Genomic DNA, 25,488 nt, shown 5'->3' on the forward strand with positions numbered 1-25,488 from the left:
ACATTCAGTAACCTGAATGCCTCAAAATTTTAGCAGCCTGACACAGGCAGGTTGGTGCTTGGTGGGAAGCAGGCAAGAGCTTTTCCTATGCATGAAAAGATGCTTAACCTCAATGTGTCTGGTCTCACACTCCTCTACCCATTCCTTCCTTCCTGTGCCAGCACTTCACACAACTGCAGCTCAATATTACACTTTGGGCCCATTAAAAGCTGCTTTTCTATTGCCTTCTATAAGATTTGGGGCTAGTAGTGTGGTTTTAAAAATTTAATATGATCTTCTGATGTCCTCACAACCATGCCTGACATTTCATGCATATCTGCACTCATCTAAGGCACTTTTGAACTGGGCCAAATGCTCAGGCACGTGCACTTGTAGCTGTAAAAATTCAGAGTTCAAGGGCATGAGGACCCCACAGTCGCTGCTGTACAGAGGTGGAAAAAATGCAAAACAACACAAAACACAAGAACAAATCTGGCACAATGGGAAAACAGGAAGCCCAGGCACCAGAAACAGCACAGGAAGAAAACCCTGGCTTCAATAACCCACTTCCCCTCAGCTTCTGGAGGAATTAGGGAGCAGAGATCAAAGGTATCAAACTGGCTTCAGGGCTGAGCGTGAAAATTAATAGCAAAAATTCACATTCAAGCCTCGTGGCTAAGCACAAAGCACTGGCATCCTGTAGCCAAGGGAAGGCTTCTGGTTGCCAAAAGCAGATCACAGAGCTTTCAGGGAGCTCCGTTTCCTCTGGTCACACGTGACAAACCACACGTCAAAGGACAGTGGCTTCATTTCTGTTTTCTCTTCACCTCAATAAATCTAAAAAAGCCATAAAACTAGACATGGGAAAAGCTGCTATCGTCCAGGACAGCAAATGTTTTACTCCAAATATTACTACAGTGAATGTTTACTCTTTTCAGGCCGTGTGTAGAGCAGAACTATTTAGATCTGTATTAAGTTTAGATGAGTCTTTTAGAGGCTAGAAGTTGTTGCAGTTATAAGCCAGTCTTATAGAGAGCTTTGGAGGGAGGAAAACCACCCTACAACTGTGGCATGCTGCTTGTGGCCAAGGTGCTTTCAGACAGGACTCAATTCTTGCAAGCTGATGTTCTAAAATTCTGCATTCAAGTAGCAGAAGCTCTTTTTTGCATTTTTTTTCTACTGAAATAGAGAAAATGAGCAAATATTGGACAACAAGTAAGAGAAGCTTACATGTTTCAGACACTAGAAATGGAGCATTTTGTGAATACAATATTTATACACACATAAATAAAACTAGTGACTCATCTCCCTTTCCCTGATCTGAATTTTCAGCTTTAGGTCTCCTCAGCCATGTACCAAATTTTCAATACACACAGGGCAAATGGAGTGACTTTAAAAAAGCTGCTGGCCAGAGAGGGAACTTTGCTGAACACCTCACACTGACAAATTGTGACTATTTCTAGAAAACTGCCCATGGTGATAACAAACAACACTTCCAGGCATAATGTTTGTCATATGTGCAAGACTTGACACAGTTATTTTCATATCCCCAACTAAGCAGCCTTCAATGAGGAGATTCTCTGTATATTTGCTTTACTAAGAGAGAGGAATGAGGCTTTTTGCTGTGTTTTCCATCTGCTGGTCTCTGCATTACCACAATGCTGTGCAGCCTGTCCCTCTGGAGTTACAAAGGCTCTGTCAAAAATCACTTCCAAATGCCCAACCCACAATGCATATAATTCCCATGGCATGAGGTTAGCAGAAACTAAACCAACATTTGGTGGAGACAAAGAGGTACAAAAGCAGCAGCATCAGCAGCAGACAGCTCTGCTGCTGCTGTGCTCTGAGATCCATTCACCCCACTGCATGTGACTGGCAGGACAGAAACACCCAGCAGCAGTGATGGCAAACTTTGGCACATCTAACTCTGGGCTGGCCCCAATGAAATTGGGTCCCACTGCCAGCTTTGAAAAGGCACGAGGATCTGCTGCTGCTATTGGCACATTCCTCTCTGAGGGAAAGAGAGAGAAGGAACCATTTGGAGCTATAAAAACCTCCACCTATTCAAGTTTCCACTCCTCACTAGTCCGTGGAGAGCTTTCCTTTCAGGCTCTGTGGGGCAGACACTTTTCTGCTGGCTGGGTTTCTAAAGCACAGCAATTCTCATCCAGCACTGGGGCTTTGGAAAATGCCTTTAACAGCTAAGAAACAGAAAATGAGGAATAAATTACACTTTTTTCCTCCCCCCCACCTCTCCCCGCCATTATCCAAACTTTGTAGTAGTATACAGTAAGTCTTCCAGCAAATTCAAACCTCTCCCTGGCTTACAAATTCATACCAACACAGTGTGAATTCACACCAATGCTGTTGAATCTCTGTAAAAAGTCCAACTGCTGAAAGGTATGCAAGTTTTTAGCAATTACCCAAATTACACAGGCACTCTACAGAACACATCTCTCCTTTAAGGATGATCCCAAGGAAACAATCTCCAGTTCCAGGCTGCTCCCTGCACCAGGAGATCCCATTCGACTGGAACCTCTCTCTTGTGCAAGTGTGAACTGGCCTAGTGACCCTGAACCTCATTCTGCAATGCACTCAAAAATTATCCTCAAGTGCTGTTCTAGCTCTGGTTTGATTCCTCCTGGAGGTTTCCAGGTATTTAATCTGAAAAAATATAACTTTGCTGGACTACAGCATCTGGGGAAGACTCAGGAACTTGCATTAAACTCAGCAGGAAAATTCCCAGTTTAAAGGCAATTGCGGTCTCTGTATCAAGTCTCCTGAATCACAGAGTGCTCGTGGCCCCTGCACTGCCATGACTCGTGTTCAGCTGACAATATCCCTGCTCCACTGGCACAGAAACCACACTGCATTCTGAGAGGGTGATGCAAGACCACTGCACCTCTGAGAGAATTAATGGATTTAGGTGCCAACAAAGAAAGAATGTGCAGTCACTTAATTCGAAACCACAATGTGCTCCCGGTGAATTGGGATAACAGAAATCTGAGCACAGCTCCTTGCTAAACTCACTCTGATGTGGTTTTGTGATGCTAAACACATTACTGCAGTGGTAATAACAGATCACTGGGTTTGTTTGAAAGATGTACCAGGTGAGCAGTTTTCTGAAGCAGTTTACTCTGGGGAAGCAGACAGGGTGTGTGCAGCCAGGGTGCATCAGGTTTCCAGCAGGGAATATGCCCAGGCTCAGCCCCCTCTCAGGAAATGTGTATGCACCATCCAAAGTTTTCATAGCCACACAGATATAGCTGTATCGTCATTTCCAACAAAAAATATTTTTATAATTATTTTAAAGAAATGAAGGGAAAGTGTAGTGGGAAGTGTAACACCAGCACAAATACCTTTTGGAAAGAGATCACACTTGCTCAGGCTCACCATCCCTCCTCCTCATGCTCAAGCTGGCACTGTGTTAACCCAAACAACAAAAGCCTTTCCTTGTCCCTCTCACTGTTGCTTTCAGCCTCACCTTGTTGTTGATCTCATCTCAGGTTCCACAGCTACATTCCAGTAACAAGTTGCCATTCCTCACTTGTGTTCTTGGGTGACCAGCTTCCAAATTACTCCAGCTCACTAGTTAAAGGTTAGAAAGACAAAACACTGATTGCCTACCTTGATCAGTTCCTTGAACTTGGGGTCTTCTTTTGAGTTAGGATCGATCATAGTGCGTTCCTCATTCTCCTCTGTTCAAGTAAGAGGGGAAACCTTGGTGAGATCCACTTCAAACTGCAACAACCCCACACCACCAATGGGCTGCTCAGCTGATTGAGAAATGGCAGTGCCTACTCATCCCCTCAGCCAGGGGACATCCCGTGACCAAGTGTCAGGCAATTTTAGGGACACGCAGAGAGATGGCACAGCCCCACTTCCCTAAACCAGGACTGTCTCCCCTGACCTTCCCCTGCTCTAGCCCTGCCCTGTGCAGAGTGCTTCAGGAACATCCCTATCCCCATGTGGGGACATTCATAGTAACACACCAAGAACCACAGAACGACTTTTCTCCTTCTCCTCAGTTTGAATTTCACTTCCAATTGAAAACAGCTGTCCCAAATTGCAGCACCTGGAAGAACACAGCGAGCTCAGTGCACCACACTCAGTGCAGCTGCTGAGATTGGGGCTGACATTTGTGCCTCCAGCCTCTGGCTCCCCAAAACTTGGTCACACATGTGCTCCTGAGTGCAGGAACGCCTCAACCTTTGATTAAGCTTACGAAATAAAATTACCCCACTTTGTTCAGCTGTGCTGGTGCAAGGGGAAGAACATGAAACAGATTTCACAGGTGTAAAATGCTGATGATTCTGCTGATGAGATGTGTGAGAAGTGCCAGAAGGCAAGCCATATGCAATCCTATTTGCCTATTGATTTTTCAGTTCTTTCTTTCTTTCTGTCAGGACAACAGAGGAGGGGTTTTGATGTCACTGTTGCTCAGGCCATTGTCACACTGCTCAGTGGAACCCTTTAAAACCTGGCAGTGCCAGCCTGCAGTGACTTCCCACTGCAGAGCCAGACTTCCCTGCAGTCAGATGGGAAGCATGACACATCCTGGACATGAGACTGACCACACAGTATGGAGTCACCAGTGTCTCACTGGATGCCCTAGACCTCACCCACACATTTGGGGTCAGTATTTTCCAGGGCTCTTTATTTTTATTAAAAGAATAAGACTGTGCTACCTATACACACTTGAAAAACTTCCACAAACCAATGAAAAAACCATGAATTCTTCTGCTGCCTTTTTCCCCCTGTTCCTTTACTTCCTCATTACTGCCTAGGCTGAGTCAGGCAGTCCATCCTAAGGAAGTGACACCCACAACACACCCAAACCACCAACCCTGAACAGGACTTGACCCATAACAGAAAATGATTTACCACAGAACTTGGTTTAACATTCACTGGTGATCATGTTTTTGCAGGACAGGCCTTCAGCAGCAGTCCTAAGGACATACCCAGCTTTAGTGGTATCCAAAAGAAATCACTGGAGACACTCCTGGTCCAGACATATCAACTCAGAGCAACCAACACTTTGCCCACATCTTAGGAAAAAAACCACTTTGCATTTCCTACCACTCTCCTAATCAGAAAATGCAAATGACTAACACTTTCTAGTTTTAATTTACTATTTTATTATTTGTCCTTGTGTTTGGTTTACTGTTTTATAACTAGCTTACTTCAACTATTCTGTAGATTAAGAGGCATGTGGCCAGAAATGACAAAAGGGGCTTATTTCAACAGGTTTCAACACTTTTTGCTATTTAATGATGTTGTTTCTCTTGTAGGGACTCAGAGTGAGGGAATGGGGTTGGACATGGGAGAGAGTCCATAAAGTACCTCACCTGGCACTGCTCTTCAAACTCCATTTAGCCTCTTTAATTTCTAGTCTACATGTAACATGCAACCTTTTTCAATTTTCACTTCCAACCCTCTCAGATCCAGCTGGGCAATCCACACTCAGCAGTGAAGAAATGCTGTGGGGCCAGAGTGGCCCCCTTCACAGACCATCTCTGCAGCACCAAAACTTTACCTAAGAGTGTGTCTTCTGGATGGATGTCCACAGCGCTTGGGTTCATTGGTGCATTGATGGCATTTTTACCTTCTTCTTGGAGGTCACTCACTGCACAGAAGGAAAAAAAAACAGAAAATGTGTAATAAATGCAAAGTTGGTGTGTATGTAGGGGTTGGGGAGGGTGTTCATAACAACAGACAACATCTGGTAGATCCACTTCAGAACAGAACCACAGTTTATGGCATGAAGAACTGCAGCCACAGTGGAAAATAAAATTGAAGTGACATCCTTTTATAGCTTCCTATTAAACAGAGCTACCACAGAAGTGGCTGGAACCTTCTAGCAAAAGACCCAATTCTGTGGTAAGAATAAGCACAGAGTGCTTCTCCAGAAGGAAGGGGTGTGAGCTTTGCCTGCAGGATGGCCCAAACCCAGAGCAGACATCAAACTGTGAAAAGAAACCCCTTTTCTGACCACATTAATCGCCACCCTTTCCAGCTGCAGAACATGCAACTTGCATATTAAATGCTCAGAGAATCCCAGGGAGATCTACCAAATAAAGATGAGAATGTATTTAATTCCAGTGCTGCCACTTGATAAAATAGATGTGCCATGATCTGGTGAACACAAATCTGAATTTTTTCACTTCAAGCTGCCTTAAACTTACAACTCTCATTGGGAAGCTCAGTAACGCATGCTCCATAAATAAAATGGATGTTAAAATACTTCCCTACATCCTGCCATTAGGAAGGATCTAAACTTGAGGACAAACATTGAACAGTTCTTCAGTATTTTCACAGAGCACAGAGTAAGAAAAGTATCAGCACCGCTGTAACACTTTCCCACTCTCCAAGGCACATCTCCCCTTAAACTCAGATGACATTGATTTACAAGGCATGAAACCACAACAGCCCCTTATTTTCAGTAACAGTTCTGTGCAAGCAGGAGCTAAAATGACTTGTGGCAGCATTTGTTGTAGTGCAGTCTCAGTTGGGAGGGGTCCCACAGTCTTCTCAGGGAAAAGCAAGGACTGCCAAATAACTAAGGTTTGCTAGGAAAAGTTTTCTTAGGAAAGAAAAGGAGGAACATTAAATAATGGTCACAGTATTGCTGCAAGCTCTCCCCTTCAGGAGCAGCCATTATTCCCCTTTCCCACTGGAAAAACATAGCACAGGCTTGACATGAGCATGCATTCTATGTAGAATATTCTATTATGTAGAATATTCTATATTCTACAAAACCCTGCATCAGGATTTGCTGTTTTCCTGCCTCACAGAGGTGGAAAAGAGAGATCCTCCTGCCACAGAGGAGGGGACAGGGAAGAACACACTGCAATCCCCACTCCTTCCCTCACAGAAAAATGAAACAGGTGCTTAAAACGAAGTTCTCACATTTCTTAATTGCAGTTCCAAGAGGTTACTTAATTCTGGTTCACAGCATGAAGTGATCACCACTAAAATCCTCGTTATGGAGCACAAGCAACAAACCCCAGTCTCGTATTTTGAGACCTGATGGTTTATGCCCCAAGGTTCCTGACTGCAAACAGAACAATGTCCTCGGGCTGAGATCTGACCTCCTGGATAAAGATGCTGGTAAAGAAATTCTTAAGTTCCCCTTTTCAGCATTCCTTCTCATTTTCTTGAAAAAGTCCACAAACAAAAAAGTCAGGGAGCAAGAAGGCCTCATAGAGCAGACCAAACCAGCTCTATCAATGTGCCTGCCCCAGCCCTGTTTGCATCATTCCCAACTAAAGCTTTCTCACCCCAACAACTCCTACACTGTGATGCCACCAGGAGGCACAAGACAATTCATGTGGAAACTGAAGTTTGACTTTTAAAACCCTGCTAGGAGTATAAATGCCTAAACTTCAATTAAGTCAGACTTATTTAGGAACTACCAGCATTATTTCTAGATGGAGCACTCTTCATTATCACAGCAGTGCTGTCATTCTGGGAATGCCAGGTGTTCAATATGTTCAGGGCATCACTGTTCCCAGTGCTCTGCAAATGCAGAGGAGAGCTGCTAAGCTCCTCTGGGCAGTGGATGCATGGCACAGTGTATGTAGGTGAAAAAAATGATGCACACATTTCAAGCCAGAATACTTGTGCAGCTAAACTAGATTTATTTCCAAAAGTTCAAATATGGTGATGCACTTACTCTATTTTGATATAAAAATTATCTCTACTCTTCCTAACAAAAACATCTTGTTTCTGAGCAATTTACTAAAATGGAAGAAATCATTAATGCCAGTTTGTGAATTAAGCCCCCATCCCTCATGACACAAAGAACCACATGAAACCTTCGTGCTTGACCACGTGCAGCCGTGCCAGATCCCATGGGACCAAACCATCCTCTCCCACCTCTGCCAGCAAAGCAGGGCTCTGCCAGCAGAAAGCTCCCCAAAGCTGCCTCCCAGGGAGAGCCCAGCACACCAGGTCCTTGTGAAGAGGTTCCTGCCACAAAGGAAGCATTTCCTACCTCCTTTTCTGCGCCTCCTGCACAGCAGCCCAGCCATCCCAGCCCCAGCAGCAAGGACAGGGCGCACACAAAGCCCTTGGGGTGTCTGAGTGCTGACAGAGTGGCAGCAACTGGATAAGCACTGCCACCTCCAGACTGCCCAGCCCCTAATTTGGGCACGGTGACACCGGAGCAGGCACTGAGCTCAGCTCCCAGCTGCCAGGACGGGGACAGGAGGGAGGACACAGCGCTTGGCCGTGGTGCAGACAGGAATTCCTGCCTGTCCCCAGAGAGCCCAGCCCTGCCTGGGCCCACCCTAAGGACAGGCACCTCAGGGACGGTGTTTGCTGTGCTCAGAGCTCCCCAGGAAAGTCCCCTGCACCTTCTGGGGAAGGCACAGCTGGGTTTGCACAGCCTGCCCCAGGGGACACGCAGGGTCACAGAGGCAGCACGCAGGCAGGCACCTGCACTCGGGAACACGAATTTTCCAGGGTATTCCCCACACCTGCAGCACTCCAGAAACCTTCCATGCTGCTCTAGAACAATTCTGAGGGCTTTTTCCCTGCTCACTGCCCCCAGTATTCATTTACCACTGCTGAGCAAAGAAACAGAAGCAGGAACAGGAAACGGAGCCACAGTGCTGGAAAGAAAAGAGAACCCACAAATGAGCAAGCAGAGGCAGTTAATAATCAGGATGGAGCAACAGGTACATTCCTGAGAACCCAACAGGTATCTCAGTGCAAATTTACAACAAAGAATGGCTGTCAACCCAAAGGTCCTGTAATAATTATGGATATTAAAAGACTGGCAAGTGCCAGCCTCCTCAGCTTTGTACCAGCAGCAGTGGCTTTGCTGTGAAGTTTGTGCCAGAGCCTCCATGCAAGAGGCATAGACTGGCAGAGCAGAGCTGTGCTTGCACAAATTATAGGCATGATAGGTCCCACGTGAGGTATTACTGCTCCTTGCCTGCCCAGTCACAGGGCTCCTTCTTTTTCCCTTCCCCACAGGGAACAGCTTCCCCTTCTTTCCACTCCAGAGCCCAGCCACAGCAAACCTGCAGCAGGGTAAAGCAGGAAGGAGTAGGACATTGAAAACAGGCTGAAGGAGCATGGCTTAGTCCAGGCTGGCTTTCAGCAAAAACCCTTATTTTCCCCTAAACTAGAAATTTAAATTCACATGTAAAAGGTCACTTCTCTACCAGTCCCCAGGAAAGCAGCAAGGGCTCCTGGCAGCCCTGCAATATTTTGACAATCTCCTGGCACTGTCAGCAGTCAGCATGATGAAGTCACTTTGGAAGCTGTGCTGGCCTTTCAAATTAATAGAACGAGCAGATCACACACTCAGGGAATACAGCACTACATCTGTAAGCCAGGCAGGCTGTCTCAGACATGGGATTACAGGGAAACTGCACACAGCACAAGCAATTAGCTGCAGAAAGCTGGGAGTGCCACTAGAGCTGTCAGGGATTTCTCAAAAGCCAGGAGGTGGCCTTTAAAGTCAGCAGGAGCACTATAAAAAGATGTCCCAGCTTTCTCCTTTTTATAAGAAAGAGTAAACTGATGTCAACAGTTTTCTACCTTCACTCTTTAGTGTAATTTTAAAATGTATCAGCAATAGCACAGGTCACTTCAGTCTGTCCATTCACAGCCTTGTTATTAAAAAACTGACCACAAGCCTCTGCATCTTATAAAAACAGATGGAAAATGCTACTTAATTTTAGCTCTGGTTATTTCTGACTGCAGGCTGAATCCCACCCCACAGAAAGCAGCAGCTGTTGTGACACTGATCCGGGGGTTCCTGTGCTTTCCTTTGCATTCAGCCCAGCTGGCTCAGCAGTGTTGCCTGACCACAACTTTTACATGCTGCACTTCCATCTCGTGATTCAATCCTAACTTTGGAAGCTCTCAGGCTGCCTTGATGTCCTTGGCTCCACTGCAGATGATCCTTTCAGGTAGCTTTGTCCTCCTCTCTGCAGGGAGCAGCACACAGACAGCAAACGTGCAACGCCCAGATAACTTGAACTGAACGGGAAGATCCTTTCCTGCCCCCAGATTCTTACTGCTTCCCAAGTTCCCTTCTTCTCACCAGAGACAAGGCTGTGACCAGCTGCACGTTTTCATACAGTGTCTCACCTTCCTCCATTCATATCCTCATAGTCCAGATCAGCACAGGAAAACAGAAAGCCCATACTCCAGACCATTCTCAGCCCTTCCAGAGCAGTGACACAGCCCCTGTTCACTCACATCTCAGAATGTGGATACAGGGCAGATCCCCCTGGTTAAGCAGCAAACTCTTGTATAAAAGACCAGGTATGAGCTGGAGCTCCTGCTGTCCATGGGAGAGGTCAGGCTGGAAGGTGACAAGTCCCTGAAGACTCTGCAGTGCCAACACTTTAACTTGCTCCTCTGCCCATCACAAACACAGGCAGCAATGCCCACAGCTGAATTTCCACCTGACAGCTAAAACTCTTGCAACAAGTTGTCTTCAAAACCACAAGCTTTCTAGGCCCATTTAACAAAAGGCAGTTTTGCTAAATCTCTCATTTTCTAAGAAAAACTGATCAACTGAAAGGTTTCAGAACAGACCCAAACATGCTGCTGCGCTGCACTCTATTCAAACCACACAGAGCTCAGATTACTGATCACTGCACATTTACAAAAGGCCCTGAGATCTTTTCATAGAGACTGCAGGAGAAAGACAAAGTGGCTATTATTTATAACACAGAATTAATAATCCCAGGCAGATCAAAGGCAAAGACTTGACCAAATCCACATAAAGGCACTGTATCAAGGGACCGCATTCAAAGCAGAACTGTGGTGAAAAAGCAAATTATTTATATGCCTCAGCAGGCAAGGCACTCACAACAGCCAGACTCTGGTACATAAAGAAATGGAAAGATGTAAAACAAAAGGGAAAAGCAAAGCCAAAGGCAACTTTTAGGAAAGGGCTGCAATAACACTTTTGGTTTAGTTGCAAAGATCAGGCCACACTTGCTTAAACAGATGTGTTAAAATTTACACAGGTAAGTGACTGTCACTCTGTGACTACCAGAATAAAGATCTCCCCTTTATTTTTTGCCAAAGGAAAAACATGTATCTAGAATGGTGACAGCAAATTCAACCCTTGAGCCAGCTGGAAACATTTATAAGAAGTTTGGGTTTTGTTTTGTTTGTGAGGGTGAAATACTGCTCTTGTGTTTTCACAAATAAGGATGTTCTCATCCTTCTAGGGACTTGTTTGGGGGATGTCTGTGAATAGAACGTTTCCATTTTTTGGTGGTTTTATGTTGTTGTCTTCATCAGGCAGGAATCCATTATGGCAAAGAGGCACTCAAGACTTCATCTTGAGCCCCACCTGCCACTCACTCCTTCCTTTTGCAGGCACTACTGGTTCCAGAAGCCACATTATGTCACAGGGTAGGGAAACTGTGTGTCTGAAAACCAGCCAGATAAGCAAGGGAAAAAAAACAAAGTTAATTTTCACTGCGCAGACATATGAACATTAATGCTGGGCAAAATTAATCAAAAGAGCCAGCCAAAAAAACCCCAAACAAATAAAGAAAAACCAACACTCCACCCTCTGACAGGAGAAATACCAGTGTGGAAAAGAATGGTGTTTTAAAGTATCTGTAAAGTTACACTTAAAAAGATAATAAATGGAGACCCTAAAGGATACAGAGCATAGCTTCTATACTCCAGGCCATGCCCTTGCTTTGTCCTGAATAGACTGATTCAATCCCAAAGTTTTTTTGACTGGGAAAAGCCAGGCAAGAACTGAAACTTAAGACAACCCTAAAAGCAGCCAGGGAAAGCTACACTCCTCCCCAAGCACACAAGTTCTACTTGAAAATGAGATAAATGTATACTTCAAGCCTCCCTCAGGTATAATTCCCTCCCCACACAGAAAGGGTCATTTCTCCCCATGAAGTGAGGGTGGACACTGCGTGAGCACCAGAACAACTTTCAGTGGAAAGGGGGATGTGGAATCAAATCTGACACATGACAGCAGAGGGAAAGACAAAGTCTGGTAAGAAAAGGAAAGGACTGAAGAAGATTTTGGGCTTGTGTCCACTCCCAGTAGAAAACTGTCAAGGCATTTTCAGTTTACTGCCATCCATTCTCCATGAAATGCTGTGCTCTCCTAGGAAGAAGGAGAAGTCCTTAGGGCTCTCTCAGGCTTTGGTGTAGTCCTACAACCAAAGCTGATGGGCACAAGCAGCCAAAGGAACAGCAACTTCATATCTAGGAACTCAGCCCAAGATCCCAAATGAAGCAGGTTGATTTCCACAAGATGCCAAGCACCAACAAGGCTCCGTTAGCCAAAAGCAACTTCAGAAACCAGAATCAACTCACTGCTAAAGGTATCTGTATTTAATGGGTGCAGTGAAAGCAAAGCACCAAGGGAGAGACAGCAGAAGCTGTCAGAAGCAGAGCTAACAGCACTACTCTGGAATAGAGACACCCAACCCATGAATTAAACTCTTGTCTTGTGCACCATGAAGAAATCTGGGAGAAAACAGCACTTCAATTTACAGCCTCCTACAAGCTCTACCTCTGGCTCCCACGTACACATCTCACCCTGCAAAATTCATCAAGCAGAGCACTCAGCTTCAAGGGAAGTCACAGCTGCAGCTCAGGCTAGCACATTTTACTCATGACCAGCTTTCCATTCCCCCACCAACTTTATTCCACCTCCTCCACATGGTCTGGCACTCCATTTGTAGGTAGGTACGTGGATGAACACCCCTTAGTTATCCACCAAGCCAGTTTCATCTGCCTCAGCTCCCTGCCCTCCCCATGCCCCTTGCACGGAGGGATGAAAAAGGTCACCACCACAATCAGAAGTAATCTACTTTGTAAACATGAGAACATTTTATGGTTCTTCTGGGCATGTCAAGAGATGTACAGAGTAACAGACTCACTTCTGAAGGCACTGATGGCAGGTGAGCAGCAGCAGCAAGGCTCTGTCTTCCACAGCTGACAGCACAGGGCTCCACAGCCAGACTCCAGGGGAATGGGAAGGAGGCTACAGATATGGCTTGCATTTCAAAAAAAAAGCAACTATTTTGCTCGTGCAGCATCATTCTACAGGAAGAACAAGCCAAGATAAATGGTTCTGCAAACCACAGAAAGTACACATGCCCCATTGCTGCGGTTGCCCAAATGTCACCCAGAAAGACAAAGAAACCCTGAAAAACACTTATATGCTTATATGCAGCAAGTCTACTCGCAACACACACATTGAGAGCTTGCTAGTAAATAGCAGAGGAGCAGTGGAGGGACAGGCCATGCTCCAAACTAGAAGCTTTACCCTGAACACTCAACACAGAGTTTTCAGTGTACCATACCCCAAAGTTGCTCATGCCCAGCTCTACCTTTCCTGTGTCCTAACTGCACTCAGGGCAGTAAAGCAGTGTATTAAAACTGAGATGAAAGATCTGTGTAAGGAAATGCTACAAAATATAAGGGAGTTTTCTCAGAGGTCTCCAGACATGTCCTATGGGGGAGATTATTTTACTTGTTGCTTTGAGCACCAGAGGAGCCTGTCAAGACAAGCACTTCAGTGAAAAGCGCTACAGACCTCACAGTAAAAGCCTGGAACTCAGAGCCTACAGCCAGACAAAAGCCAGTCCGTGAAGGGAAGGTGGAGATGGTGGCTGCCATGAAAACACCTAGAGGTTTAACTCTGCTGGGTTTAAGTAAGAAATAGCCCAAGCATTTCCTGATGGAGCTGTTGAAGACTACATAGAAAGAGTGGAGCCCTTCAGCTGGCTTTCCACTCCAGTCTCCCAAGCACAAGGATATCAAAATGCAATCATGGAACAAGAACCAGCCAAAGAACCAAATCAAAACAAGTCCAAGCACAAGAAAACATCACATTTCACAAAGCATCAAAAAGACCTGCTGCTGTTTTTATTCATTCACTTGGCACACCAAAGCCTCACAGGATTTGCAGTCCTAGCTTTCTGTGGCCCCTTTCAAAGCCTTTGCACTGGGAATACCAGGCCCTGAGCTAGAAAAGGTGGTGCTGGACATCTGAAAGACTTTTAAGCTCAGTTACAGGTCAGTCCCAAACCAGGGAACAGGACACATCCCTAGACATGAGACAGAGCTCACACAACACAGGTGCAGCCAGCAGGATGCTTTCCCTCCTCTTCCTGCATCTATTCTCACTCTGTCCATGATTGCAATGGATATGGAATCTTTCACATTCCCCAAACAGAATCATCTGGCCAGCTGTGCTGCAACATCCTAAACCACCCAAACCCCCTGAAACAACCGTGCCCATCTCCTGGGCATTCAGCACAAGAGTGCAATTCCCCAGCTCAGACAGGTTCAAATTGTGTATGCAGTCTTGGAGAAACTCTTACCAGCCTCTGGATCAATGGCAAATGAAGGACTCCACTGAGGATGCCTTCCACCAAGATTCTGGGTAGCATGGCACCTGTACCTAATGCCATTCACAGGAAGAAAAGTCCCTCACTAAGAGTTACAATTTCTTTTACCAGATGGAAACAAATATATAACTTCCTCCTTCAACCATACAACAGAGAGCAGACACTAAGGCCAGCCCCTCTCAGCTTCCCATTACCATCTGTTTCTTTCCCTGACAAGGGATTCTCAAAAAACTCAAGAGTGAAACCCATTTCTGAGAGAACATAATCAGAGAAACCTTCCTTGGAAGGACCTAAAAGATTCAGGTTGAAGCTGAATTCAGCCTGTTGGTGAATTAGGTTAGGTCAGGCACAACTGCTTCTTCCCTCCCACATGCAAAAATAAGACCCAAGCACAGTTTGTGTGGTAGGCAGCATCAGATCTGCCTTACAGGCAGCACATCTGCTTTGCTCCTGGCACGGCAGGGCCATTTTGCAGCATGACATCCTGGATGCAATTAAAATCCAGTTTCCCAATGATAAGTCCCCATTACACAAGCTTATTTAATTACCTCATTTGATTACCTATCCTTCCAGTTGCAGAGAATGCTGAGGGAAACAGCAGGAAAAGCCAGGAGATCAATACCTGGCTCCAAGTCTGGTTAGGGTCTTGAATTTTGGGCTTTTTTTGAGCATGGATCAGTTTGCATGACACAAAGCCCTGTGGCAACAGATGGGACACATCTGTCTCAAAGGGGGATGGAGTCTCTTGGGAGGCAGCTCTGAAGGGCAAAGGGGTCCAGGAGGGCTGGACATTGTTCAGAAAAAGAGTTTATCACCTTGGAAGGAGGGCAGGCAGCTCAGGAGGACTACAAGGATGGCATGAGGTTATGCAGGGAAAAAAATCAAGGGGGTCAAAGCCCAACTAGAACTTATTCTGATTACTGCTATAAAGGACAGTAAAAAATGTTTCTACGAATGCATCTGCAGCAAAAGGAGTGCTAAAGAAAATCTCCACCTTTTATTGGATGCAATGGGGACACATAAGATGAAAAAGGCTGAGGCAAAGGCAAAGGTACTTAATGCCTGCTCTGCCTCAGCCTGTAACAGTCAGACTGGGTGTTCTCCTTGTACCCAGCCTCTGAAATGGAAGACAGGGACAGGGAGCAGATCAAATCCTGGAATCAGTTTTCCCCTCACGGCAGAAAAGACACTGAGTGTGTCCAGAGAAGAGAAAGGAGCTGGAGAGGGTCTCAAACACCAGGAGCAGCTGTGGGGGCTCAGCCTGGAGAAAAGGAGGCTCAGGGGGGACCTTGAGGCTCTGCACAACTCCTGACAGGAGGGAACAGCCAAGTGGGGGGTCAGGCTCTGCTCCCAGGGAAAAAATGATGAAACAAAGAAGAAATGGCCTCAGGTTGTGCCAGAGGAGGTTCAGGTTGGATAAGAGGAAAAAATGTCTTCACTGAAAGGGCTGTCAAGTACTGGAACAGGCTCCCCAGGGAACTGTTGGGGTCACCATTGCTGGAGGTACCAACAAGACTTGTGGCACTTGGGGACACAATTTAGGGATGGACTGGGCAGTGCTGGGGGAACAATTAGACTCAATGATCTTCTTTTGCAACTTCAAAATTCTAAAGTAGAGCATCAAGATTCCTATCAGACCAAATCCTGTAGTGTTGCCTAAATGCCTACATTTCCAGTGGAACCAGTTCACTGTAACCATACTGGGAGCCATACACGGGGAAGAAGGCAAACAGCAATCCCCAGGTACAATTTCATAACCCTTTTCCTGGGGGAGAATGTGAAGGGGAAAGTGCAAGCAGTTACTTTTTCCTATCGTTTTTGAAGAAAATCCTGATAATTTTGCAAAGCCTCCAGATCCATCTGCTGGACTGGGCGAGCCAGAGAGTAAACAACACTATTCTATTTTAAAATGACAGAAGTGTCTGCATCTGTTTAATGCATGCATCTGCCAAACAGACCTAGTGGAACAACACTTTGTGAGGATTACACATTCTTCTATTTAAAGACACTAAAAAAGACACGACGCCATGCCTCTATACAGACATCTCCTCATCCTGTTCTCAGTCTCCTTCCTTACTCCAAATAAACTGTGTATGCAACCATCCCACAGCTAATTAAAAATTAGCAGTAAGGCCATATGGCAGCTATAATGGAAAATACACTATTTCTTTTTTCAGTGGATTTCATTATGATTCAACCACACAATGAAAGAAGTACTAAAGTAGGAACTGGGATTCCAGGAGCCAGAACAGTTTGCTTGTTTTATAACCAACATGCAGCATACATTGAAAAGAGGTTTTATAGAAATGTGTATCTGACTGCCAGACAGGTCTTGGGGATTCTAAAGAAACTTTTTCTGACCTGGAGAAACAATCATTGAGAGGCAGAATTGAATTCCCAGTTTGCTCACCACCAGAAAAGCCAAAACCAGAATCTCATCTCATGGCCTCCCCTCTCAGCCTAAGGTCTCTGGAGAGAGAGGGGTCTGCAGAGAGTACAAGGAAACAAATCAGTGTACAGGGTTTATAATTAGGAACCCCATTGTTCCTCCAGGAGGAAGTGACAGTGATTTAAGGGCCCAAAGCATACAGAGCCACGCTCCCAGTACTGCTGCCAGGTGTGCATGTTCTCTCCACATGTGGTTTTCAGAGCAAGACTTCACCGGATTCAGATTACAAAAGGCTGACCCCACGTGTTTTCCATCATCCTCTTCCAGCCAAACTAGACATAACACAACAGAAGTCACGAATTTCAGGTTGCAGCTTTCTACTTGGCCAACAGAAGAGCACAAATTCAGAAATCTATATCTGAGCACAATATGCTTCACCCTGGGGAGATCACTTGGCCACTGGCCTGTTAGCTGTGAAACACAGACGGTTCTCTTCCCATCAGTGCTGTGCCCACTCCCAAAGGCAAATGGGTTTGCTCACACTGCTGCTGGTTTAGCCCCTTGCCCACAGCCCGTGCTGAGCAGACCTCCAGCATGCAGGTCCAGGAGCTCCTCCTGAAGGCAGCCTGGCAGAACCCTTGGCAGGCAGTGCTGTCCCACTGACCACAGCCCATCATTCTCTTCCTCCTCAGTCCTCCTCACAGCCACTCACCTCCCTCAGCAGGGCAGAAGGGCTGATGCAGCCTGTGACACCAGCCAGGGACAGGTCTGCTACAGCCACCACAGAACATCCTGAGCTGGAAGGGACCCACAAAGCACAAAGTCAAACCTGGCCCTACACAGACACCCCAACAATCCCACCCTGGGCATCCCTGAGAGCTCTGTCCAAACTCTCCTGGAGCTCTGGCAGCCTTGGGGCTGTGACCATTCCCTGGGGAGCCTGGGCAGTGCCCCACACCCTCTGGGGGAAGAACCTTTTTTGATATCCACCCTAACCCTCCCCTGACACAGCTCCAGCCATTCCCTGGGTCCTGTCCCTGCTCACACAGAGCAGAGCTCAGGGCCTGTCCCCCTGCTGCCCCTAAGGAGGAGCTGCAGCCCCTGGTGAGCTCTGACCTCAGTCTCTTCCAGCTGAACACACCAAATCTCCTCAGCTGCTCCTCATGATGCTTCCCACACACCCTACAGGTCCCAGGGAAAGCCTGCCCCGGGGCACATCCCTTGAAGGTGAGAGTAAACAACTCAGTTGGCTGGGCTGTGCCCTGAGAAGGAAAGCTGAGCTTCATCAGTGACAGTGCATGTCCACAACACATCCCACAGAGCAGGGAGAGGGTGTACAGGGGTGGGGACAAGCAACCACCAAGGTCACCATGCTCAGGGCTGTGCAGAGTAAGGCACATGGATGTTGTGAGAGCTGAGCAGAACAGAGCCCGTGCCATCAGCCTCCTCCTGACACTGGCACAGGCCAGATCATTCTCTGGAGCCACCTCAATGACCTTCAGGTAGTTGGCTTCTCAAACAAAATACCCAGGTCCTGTTAGTGCAGAGAACCTGGAGGTGTGCTGAAGGTATGAATGTGCTAATGATCAGAGGTCAGCACAAGGAGGAGCCTTTGGGAAAGGTCTATTTCCCTTCCTTCCTCCTTGCCAGCCTCCAGGTCTCCTGAAACAACTGAGAGGCACTGGAGGGCTGAAAAGAGAACAAGACTCCAGGGTTGAGAAGGCACACACAGCTCCTCCTGCACTGCAGGAGTGACAAGGATCACAAACCGATGATGTTACAGGTGAGGCAGAAAACTCCTTCTCCTTGTGATACATGTCAGTGTCTCTGCATGGTCACATTCCCCTTTGAGACATCATATCCCAGGAACCCTGACAGAAACAACCTCAGCAATCTTGCAGGCTGAGATTTCTAGTGATGCCTGAGAGATTTGTACGCTTGACTGGCTGCATTTGAAAGCTGACAGAATTTGGCACCCAAATCTCACACGGACAAGTCTAAAGTAGCAGCTCTGCTGGACTTCCACAGCTACAAACCTGAATCTCCTCAGCTGTGACCACAAAACTTGTGTGCACAAGGTACACACCCCGAAGTTCCTTCCAGCTGAACAGCAAGCTGTGGCTGCTGGAACACCAATTCCTGCAACCAGCAGACTCTGCCTTGCCCTGGGTTTGCCTCAGACCACATAAGCCTGGATCCCTTAGCAGCAAGTTGTTCTGACATGCTTTTGCAAAGAAAAAGGCTTGCCAGCTAATCTCCCCAATCTCCTAACATCAAAGAACAATGCAAAGCTCAGAGCAGTGCATTGGAAGACTCCACCAGCTCTGTGTGTTTCCAGATCCACTGGCCTGTTCTTGAAGTCCACAGTTCCTGAAGTCCATAAAAAGGCATTTAGCACTCTCATGCATAACTATACTCTCTCTTCTGGACTGCCCTACTGGCAATGTGCAAATCAGCTGGATGTATGTCTATTAATAATGTGATCTAAACATCCCAACTCTTACAAACACGAGCCCATAAGCAGTAGGATTAATGTATTTATGATAATACACTGCAGAAGACAGGCTGATATCCCTTCACAGATTCACCAGTGAGATCAAGAGTCCCTCCTTCACAGAGACTTTCTCTGAGTTGTGGCTTTGCGGCTCCCCCATTCCCATCAAGTCCATGTGCAGCTCTCCAAAATATCAGTGTCTCAACAGGGCTCATCCACACTCCTTGGAACAGACACAGCCAGATGCCTCCTTCTAAAAATCTCTTTCCTGCTGTCATAATTAATAAATCCTTTAGAAGAAATTAAAACAGGTATCACTGAACAACTGCTCTGAGATAAGGGTAGACTTCAGGGAGAAGGGGTTGGAATTCTGGTTTTGGAAAACTGGAAGTGTTGATAAGCACCCTGCTAAAAGGTTTTAAGATGAAGCTTACACAATATTCTTACAATGAATCTTATTTTAAAGACTGCAACTCTGGACATAAAATTACTTTTAAACGTCGTTTTTCTTAAAGGAAGGCAAGGCATTCCTTCAACACTAGTTAAGAGCTACAGAGCTATTTTGTGTGCCTTGCTGAATCCTGTCTGGAAGTAAACTTGGAGCTGTAATTCCAAACTCTCTGGTCTCACCAGGAGACAGTGCCTAAAGCTGCACTGGGCCAACCACCCTAGCCTAAGTGCAGCTACAGGAGGAAAATGTGGGGGGTTTGATACTGTTAAACACAGGATTCTTGTTCATGTAAAGTTCATTTCAGTTGACACAAAACATATTCCCAGCACAGCTTTTGCCAGAGTACAACAGAGAACCCAAACCAGCACTGCCCTACCAAGACTGCATCCAGACCTGGTCAGGCCTGAGCCCTACAGGAGAAACAGTAACAAGACTGCAGAGGTTCCAACTGGAAATTTAGGTCTGTTTAAATCAGTGCTAGAAAGGATCATAAATTGAGGTTGAAATATGATTCTGTGTGTGTTTGCACAGACTTTCTATATATACACACATATCTGGAACAGTATGTAGCTTCAATATAACTACTATTACTGCAGAAAGGAACTGCAAATTCCTTTCTTAAAGAACAAGTAATTCCACTTAAGCAGCACTCATCTCATCATCTTTGGGGCTATTTCAGCAGCAGAAGCACACCACAATGCTCAGACACACTTCTTCAGCCAAGCATCCTCTTGGTCTCCACACAGTTTGCATTTGTCTCTCTATCTGCCTAAAAATTCACTGCCACAGGAGTGGCAGGAATTGGAAGTAGTATGGAAAGTAAATTAGAAATTAAATTAGCCAGGAGTATGGAAAGTAAATTAAGAAGGGGGTGAGACACCCATCAGGACATCTCACTGTAACACCAAGACAGGGATCCCAAGAACAGCACTTCAGCCTCCCTTGATATGCACAAAACTTTCCCCCTTTTCAGCTCCTGTTGCAATAATCCTGCTCTCTGCAGTGCTAGCCTCTCTTTTCCACTCCCCTCTCCTACTGATTTCATCAGGCCCAAATAAGTGGCACTTTCCCAGGACAGTTTCCTTTACCCCTGTACCCACCCTCAATCATGTCACTGGGACACAGCACCAAGCAATTGATTGTTTTATTTCTCTCACTGACTCCCCCATATCGGCTGTACACACACAGATACAATAATAAAAGGCTTATTTAGCCAAACACCTGCTGCCCAGATCGTCCACACAGTGTTGTTGTGAGGAAAAGAAAACCAACCTTTCAAGGAGGCTGGGAATGAAGCCTTCAGCAAATCCCCTCATTTATTTCGGTACAGCAACATCGCTCTGGCAAACAGGAAAGGGCAGATTTTTTCAATTTCCTTTTGCAGATGAAGTTGAAATACAGCACTACCTGAAACAGTATCTTTTACAAAATCTGAGAAGATGCTAAGGAATCACCTGGCTTAAAAACCATGTCCTCTCTGGGCCCTGCCAGCATCCCAACAGTTTTGTAAGGTATTTAAAGCAGATTTTGTAACACAGCTTGGAAGACCAAAGTCACAGAATCATGGAATGGTTTGGGTTGGAAGGGACCTTGAAGGTCATCTCATTCCAATCCCTGCCATGGGCAGGGTCACCTTCCACTAGCCCAGGTTGCTCAGAGTTCATCCAGCCTGGCCTGGAACACTTCCAGGGATGGGACAGCCACAGCTGCTCTGGGCACCCTGTGCCAGGGCCTCAGCACCCTCACAGGGAACAATTTCTTCCTGGTATCTAATGTAAACCTCAGATACGCCAAGACAGAGCCATGGAACAGTAACATCAGGCAAACTTCGATATTTGCAGATTTCCACGTGGCTTAAATGGGGGACAGGGAGAGAAGTAAAAACCAAAGTGGTCACAGAGCACTGGAACTGACACATCCCACTTTTCTACATGCATCATGCCTGATTATTGTAAGATTAGGAACACACAAGCTATCCCATGGCCTTTCCTGTCCTTTCTCTGGCCAAGTCCCTCCCCTGTGGCTCTCCAGTACCAGCATGGTGGTGCTGAGCTCATGTGCTGGTGTTCCTGCTGCAGAGCTCCACTAAACTGCTCCTATACTCACTGATGAGCCATTTTGACATAGCCTGCAGGCATTAATAATCAGCAAGACTTCTCTCCCTGAGGCATTTTTACCCAAACTAGGGGTTAAAAATATTCCTGGGAAGGAAAAGGAAGGGAGGAGCCAAACAGACAGTGAGATCACTCACCGCCTTTCCATAGGAAACCAGGGTAAAAACGGCTTTCCCCACGAGCTGCTCTTTCTCTCCAGTCAAGGCTGCCTAAAAACCCTCTCCAAAAATGCATTGCAGCAAGTTACTAAGTAATTAGCAAAAAAAAAAAAACCAAACTATAAAATTCAATTTAGGTGCTCATGGTTAGCAGCTGCACATCATGGTTATTTATGACCTGTGATTAAAGAAATGAAAACTTTTTCAGCATCGTTACAGGGAGCTTTGAGCTGCGTGGCTCAGAGGTTGAGCACAAAAAGGAAAAGGATTGAAATGAGTGGATTTTAGTTCTCACACAGACCTGTTAAAGGTCACTGTATGAGCACAGCTGGGACAGTGACAGCTGCAATGCAAAGACAGGCACTGAGAGCAAGCAGAAGGTAAAAAGAGCCTTTGGGCTGGAGCTTTTGGTGCTGATGGAGGCACAGGAGGCAAGGATGATTTCAGGCTGTGACAAATGAGCAGCCAGCACTCTCATTTGCCGTGGAGAGGGCAGGGTTTACTTTGGGAAGATCGTTCTGACCTCTGCTGGTCCCCTCAGGCAAACCCAGCAGAAACCTGGAGGGAGGCCAGGAATTCCCAAGGGCTGAGCACATGGGGAAACGCTGACCACATCTGCTCCTACCAACTCATTCAAGGAACACCACTCAGATCCCTTCCAGTTCACTTCTGCTCCACACTCACATTAAAAAAATTCAGTTTCTAGCCCTGAAATTTGCTCCTGCCCAGGCCCTACCACAAGCCATGTTCCAGCCTCTCTCCCCCTTGTGCAGATCTCCCCCAGTTTGTCACTCTTGGCCCCCTCCCGTTGCACAGCCGTGGCTGGGACAGAGCTGCTCCACACAGAGAAAAAAGCCATTTATTTCCCTTCCCAGCAAAGGGGCTGCAGCACAGGGAATGTCACACCCATCTCCTCAGGCTCGCAGACAGTCGCATTTCAGACTGGAAGGAACACTCACACGAAAAGCTCCCTCCCCATCACACCAACAGGGGCAGGGCTGTGAGGCTTTGATGTGGTTCCCCACTAAGTACCAGGCACAGAGACCAAAAGAGGCCCTTCCATTGCCACACAAGGAGGTAAAACCACAGCAGGCAAACTCAGTGAAACCAGCACGTGGCCCCTGCTGAAAGTGAACACCTCAGGAACACGGCGTAGTGATGTTGAAGTGCCTGAGAAGGGGAGCTGCCAACCTGCTTCAGCTTAGAAGCCACCTTTGACATGCACTTTTTTTTGAGCACATGCTCAGCCTCCCTGCCAGAGATGAGTTTTTTTCCAACATCTTCCTTCGGAAGTAAATGAGATCATCTCAGGAAGGCACAACTGCTTCTGCTGCTCCTCAGCAGAACCACGTCAGGGAAACTCGATTAAAAATAGATAATAAAGGAAACGCCAATAAGCCACACCAAAACAGGCAGCAGAAGGAACGGGAAACAATCTCCTTAGCCCAGGTTTCAAGGCCTAATGTTGCGTGTTTAAATATTAAAAAGCTGTCTTCTGAATGTTGCTGGCAATTCATAGACTCAGTATGGGCAAAACGTGCTCAAGAGCCAGCTGAAAGGAGGCTGAAACTCGAATTACATCCCTGCCCTACACACAGCAGACACTAAGACAAAACCAAGGCCAGTTTTAACCTGCCTTCAAGTCACAATTGTGTTAAGCCATAGAGTGAGGACACCCAGATTTCCTGCTAGCAGATACCAGGAGTCTGGGGATAACACAGAGGCAGCTTCTCCACAGAATCCAGCACTGGTGAGTGGGGGAAGCTGAAGAGAACAGCACTCACCATACCCGGAGGACACTGCACTCAGAGGAAGGGCACACTTGGAGCATTCGGGACGGGGCCAGCTTTATCAAGTCTAGCAATGAGACACCTCCCTTTCCACAGCAGCACAACGCTGCTATCAGCACACAGCCCCTGGCGAGGGCCGCGGCTCCAGGGATGTCTCAGATGGGCTCATGCCCAGCTCAGGGTGTGCAACAGGGGCTGAGCCCCCTGTGGGTGCCGGTCCACTGGGCTGGGGAGCTGCTCCAGGCCCCGCTCCTGTGACATCCCACACGGACACACTCGTACAGCCTGGGGTGTGTGTGCCCATGAGGAATTCTTCAGAGCCAGCTGGGTGGGATGGAGGTGTCGGCACAGTACCCACGCCAACACAACGCCTATGGATGAAACAGACCTGGAATGAAATGCGGGAGGACTCAACCATTCCCTCGTGCCTTCCTCAACTCTCAGGCGACAAGGAAACGACAGCCACAGTCTCGTTGGTCACCAGGAATTTATTTTTTAGCACAAAACGGGTTCTGGGCTTACCTCCCCGGACAAGCGACATGGGCTGATGTCGCACCCCCATCACTTCAGTCTCCCCCACTGCAGCCAGCCTCCCCCCGCTGCTATCAGCCGCTCCCCATCGCTGCCATCCATCTCCCACCGCTCCAGTCTGGCCCATCCCCGGCAGCAGCTCCCCATGGCTCCAGCCTCCCCCCTTGGCTCCAGCCGCCCCCCATGGCTCCAGCCTTTCCCCATCGCTCCAGCCGCCCGTCCCCAGCCGTGTTGTGGCTCTCGGGGACGGAGGGCGGGCACGGCCCCGAACAAAGCGCGGCTCGGGGGCTCCGCCGCTGCTCCCGCGGAGGAGCGGGACGGGACGAGCCGGGGCGGGACGGCGGAGCTGCCGCAAGCCACGCCGGCCCCGAGCACGCTCCTTGCTTCCCTCCGCGCCGGCGAACTCACCCTCCTTGGCTTTCTTCTTCCTGGCCAGGGTCCCGCCGAGCTTGCCCAGGAACGACTCCTCTTTCTTCATCCTGTGCGGCCGCAGCGTGGGGGAGCGGACGGGCGCGGCGGACATGGGCTCTGCCGGGGCTCTGCCGGGGCAGCCCGCCCGGCGGCTGCGGGGCCCGCGGAGCCGAACCGAGCCCGGGACCGGGAACCACCGGTCCGAGCGAGCGGGGCCAGCCCCGGTGTGCGCTCGCAGCGCTGAGGGCGGGCTGGGAGCCGCCGCGGCCACAGCGCCCTGCCACGGCCGGGAAGTCCGCGGGAGGCGGGGGCGGGACGAGGCTCGGACACCCCCGGGGGCGGCACCGAGCCCACCCGAGCATCACCTGCGGCCGGGCGGGCGCGCCTCTGCTCCAGGGCACCGGACCCACGCGGGTGCCGGGGAAAGTGAGAGCAAACATCGCGGCGAAACAACACCCCCGTCCCGCCACAGCCGGACCAGGGTGGTGTTAGGCTTGAAGGTGCACAAAGAGCAAACTTGAAATGACATCCTTTCTTAAGAGCAGTTTTGTATATTCCACAGTTTGCAACAATTGGACACGGCTGGGGCCAAGCGCTCAGCAGTGCCATGTGTCAGGGCACCGCAATACCTCGCTGGCTCCATTCAGGTGCGCCTCCTAATTCCGCAGCGATGAGCCCCTTCTGTCAGACCAGCCCGCCCTCTCCTCCTGGCATGCTGCCGGTCAGGTCCCACATCTCCGTGGGAAGATGGAGCAGGGGGCCGCAGGCAGAGTGTTTGCCAAGCCACCGCCCCCCAGCA

The 25,488-nt window shown here is 47.8% G+C and overlaps 1 protein-coding gene across 1 annotated transcript in view; it reads right to left on the reverse strand.

The window, feature by feature from the left end:
• The window catches only part of PARVB (parvin beta), a 45,967-nt gene extending 20,962 nt beyond the window's left edge, over nt 1-25,005 (reverse strand). The window contains exons 1-3 of the mRNA XM_063395406.1: nt 24,687-25,005; nt 5,516-5,605; nt 3,607-3,677 (exon numbers count right to left, since the gene is read on the reverse strand). Coding sequence (XP_063251476.1) covers nt 3,607-3,677; nt 5,516-5,605; nt 24,687-24,801 — 276 coding nt within the window. The 5' untranslated portion in view covers nt 24,802-25,005. The remainder of the gene's footprint in view (nt 1-3,606; nt 3,678-5,515; nt 5,606-24,686) is intronic.
• Nucleotides 25,006-25,488: the final 483 nt, after the last annotated feature.

The sequence above is a fragment of the Prinia subflava genome, chromosome 4 (genome assembly GCF_021018805.1).
Source record: "Prinia subflava isolate CZ2003 ecotype Zambia chromosome 4, Cam_Psub_1.2, whole genome shotgun sequence".
Lineage (NCBI taxonomy): Eukaryota > Metazoa > Chordata > Aves > Passeriformes > Cisticolidae > Prinia > Prinia subflava.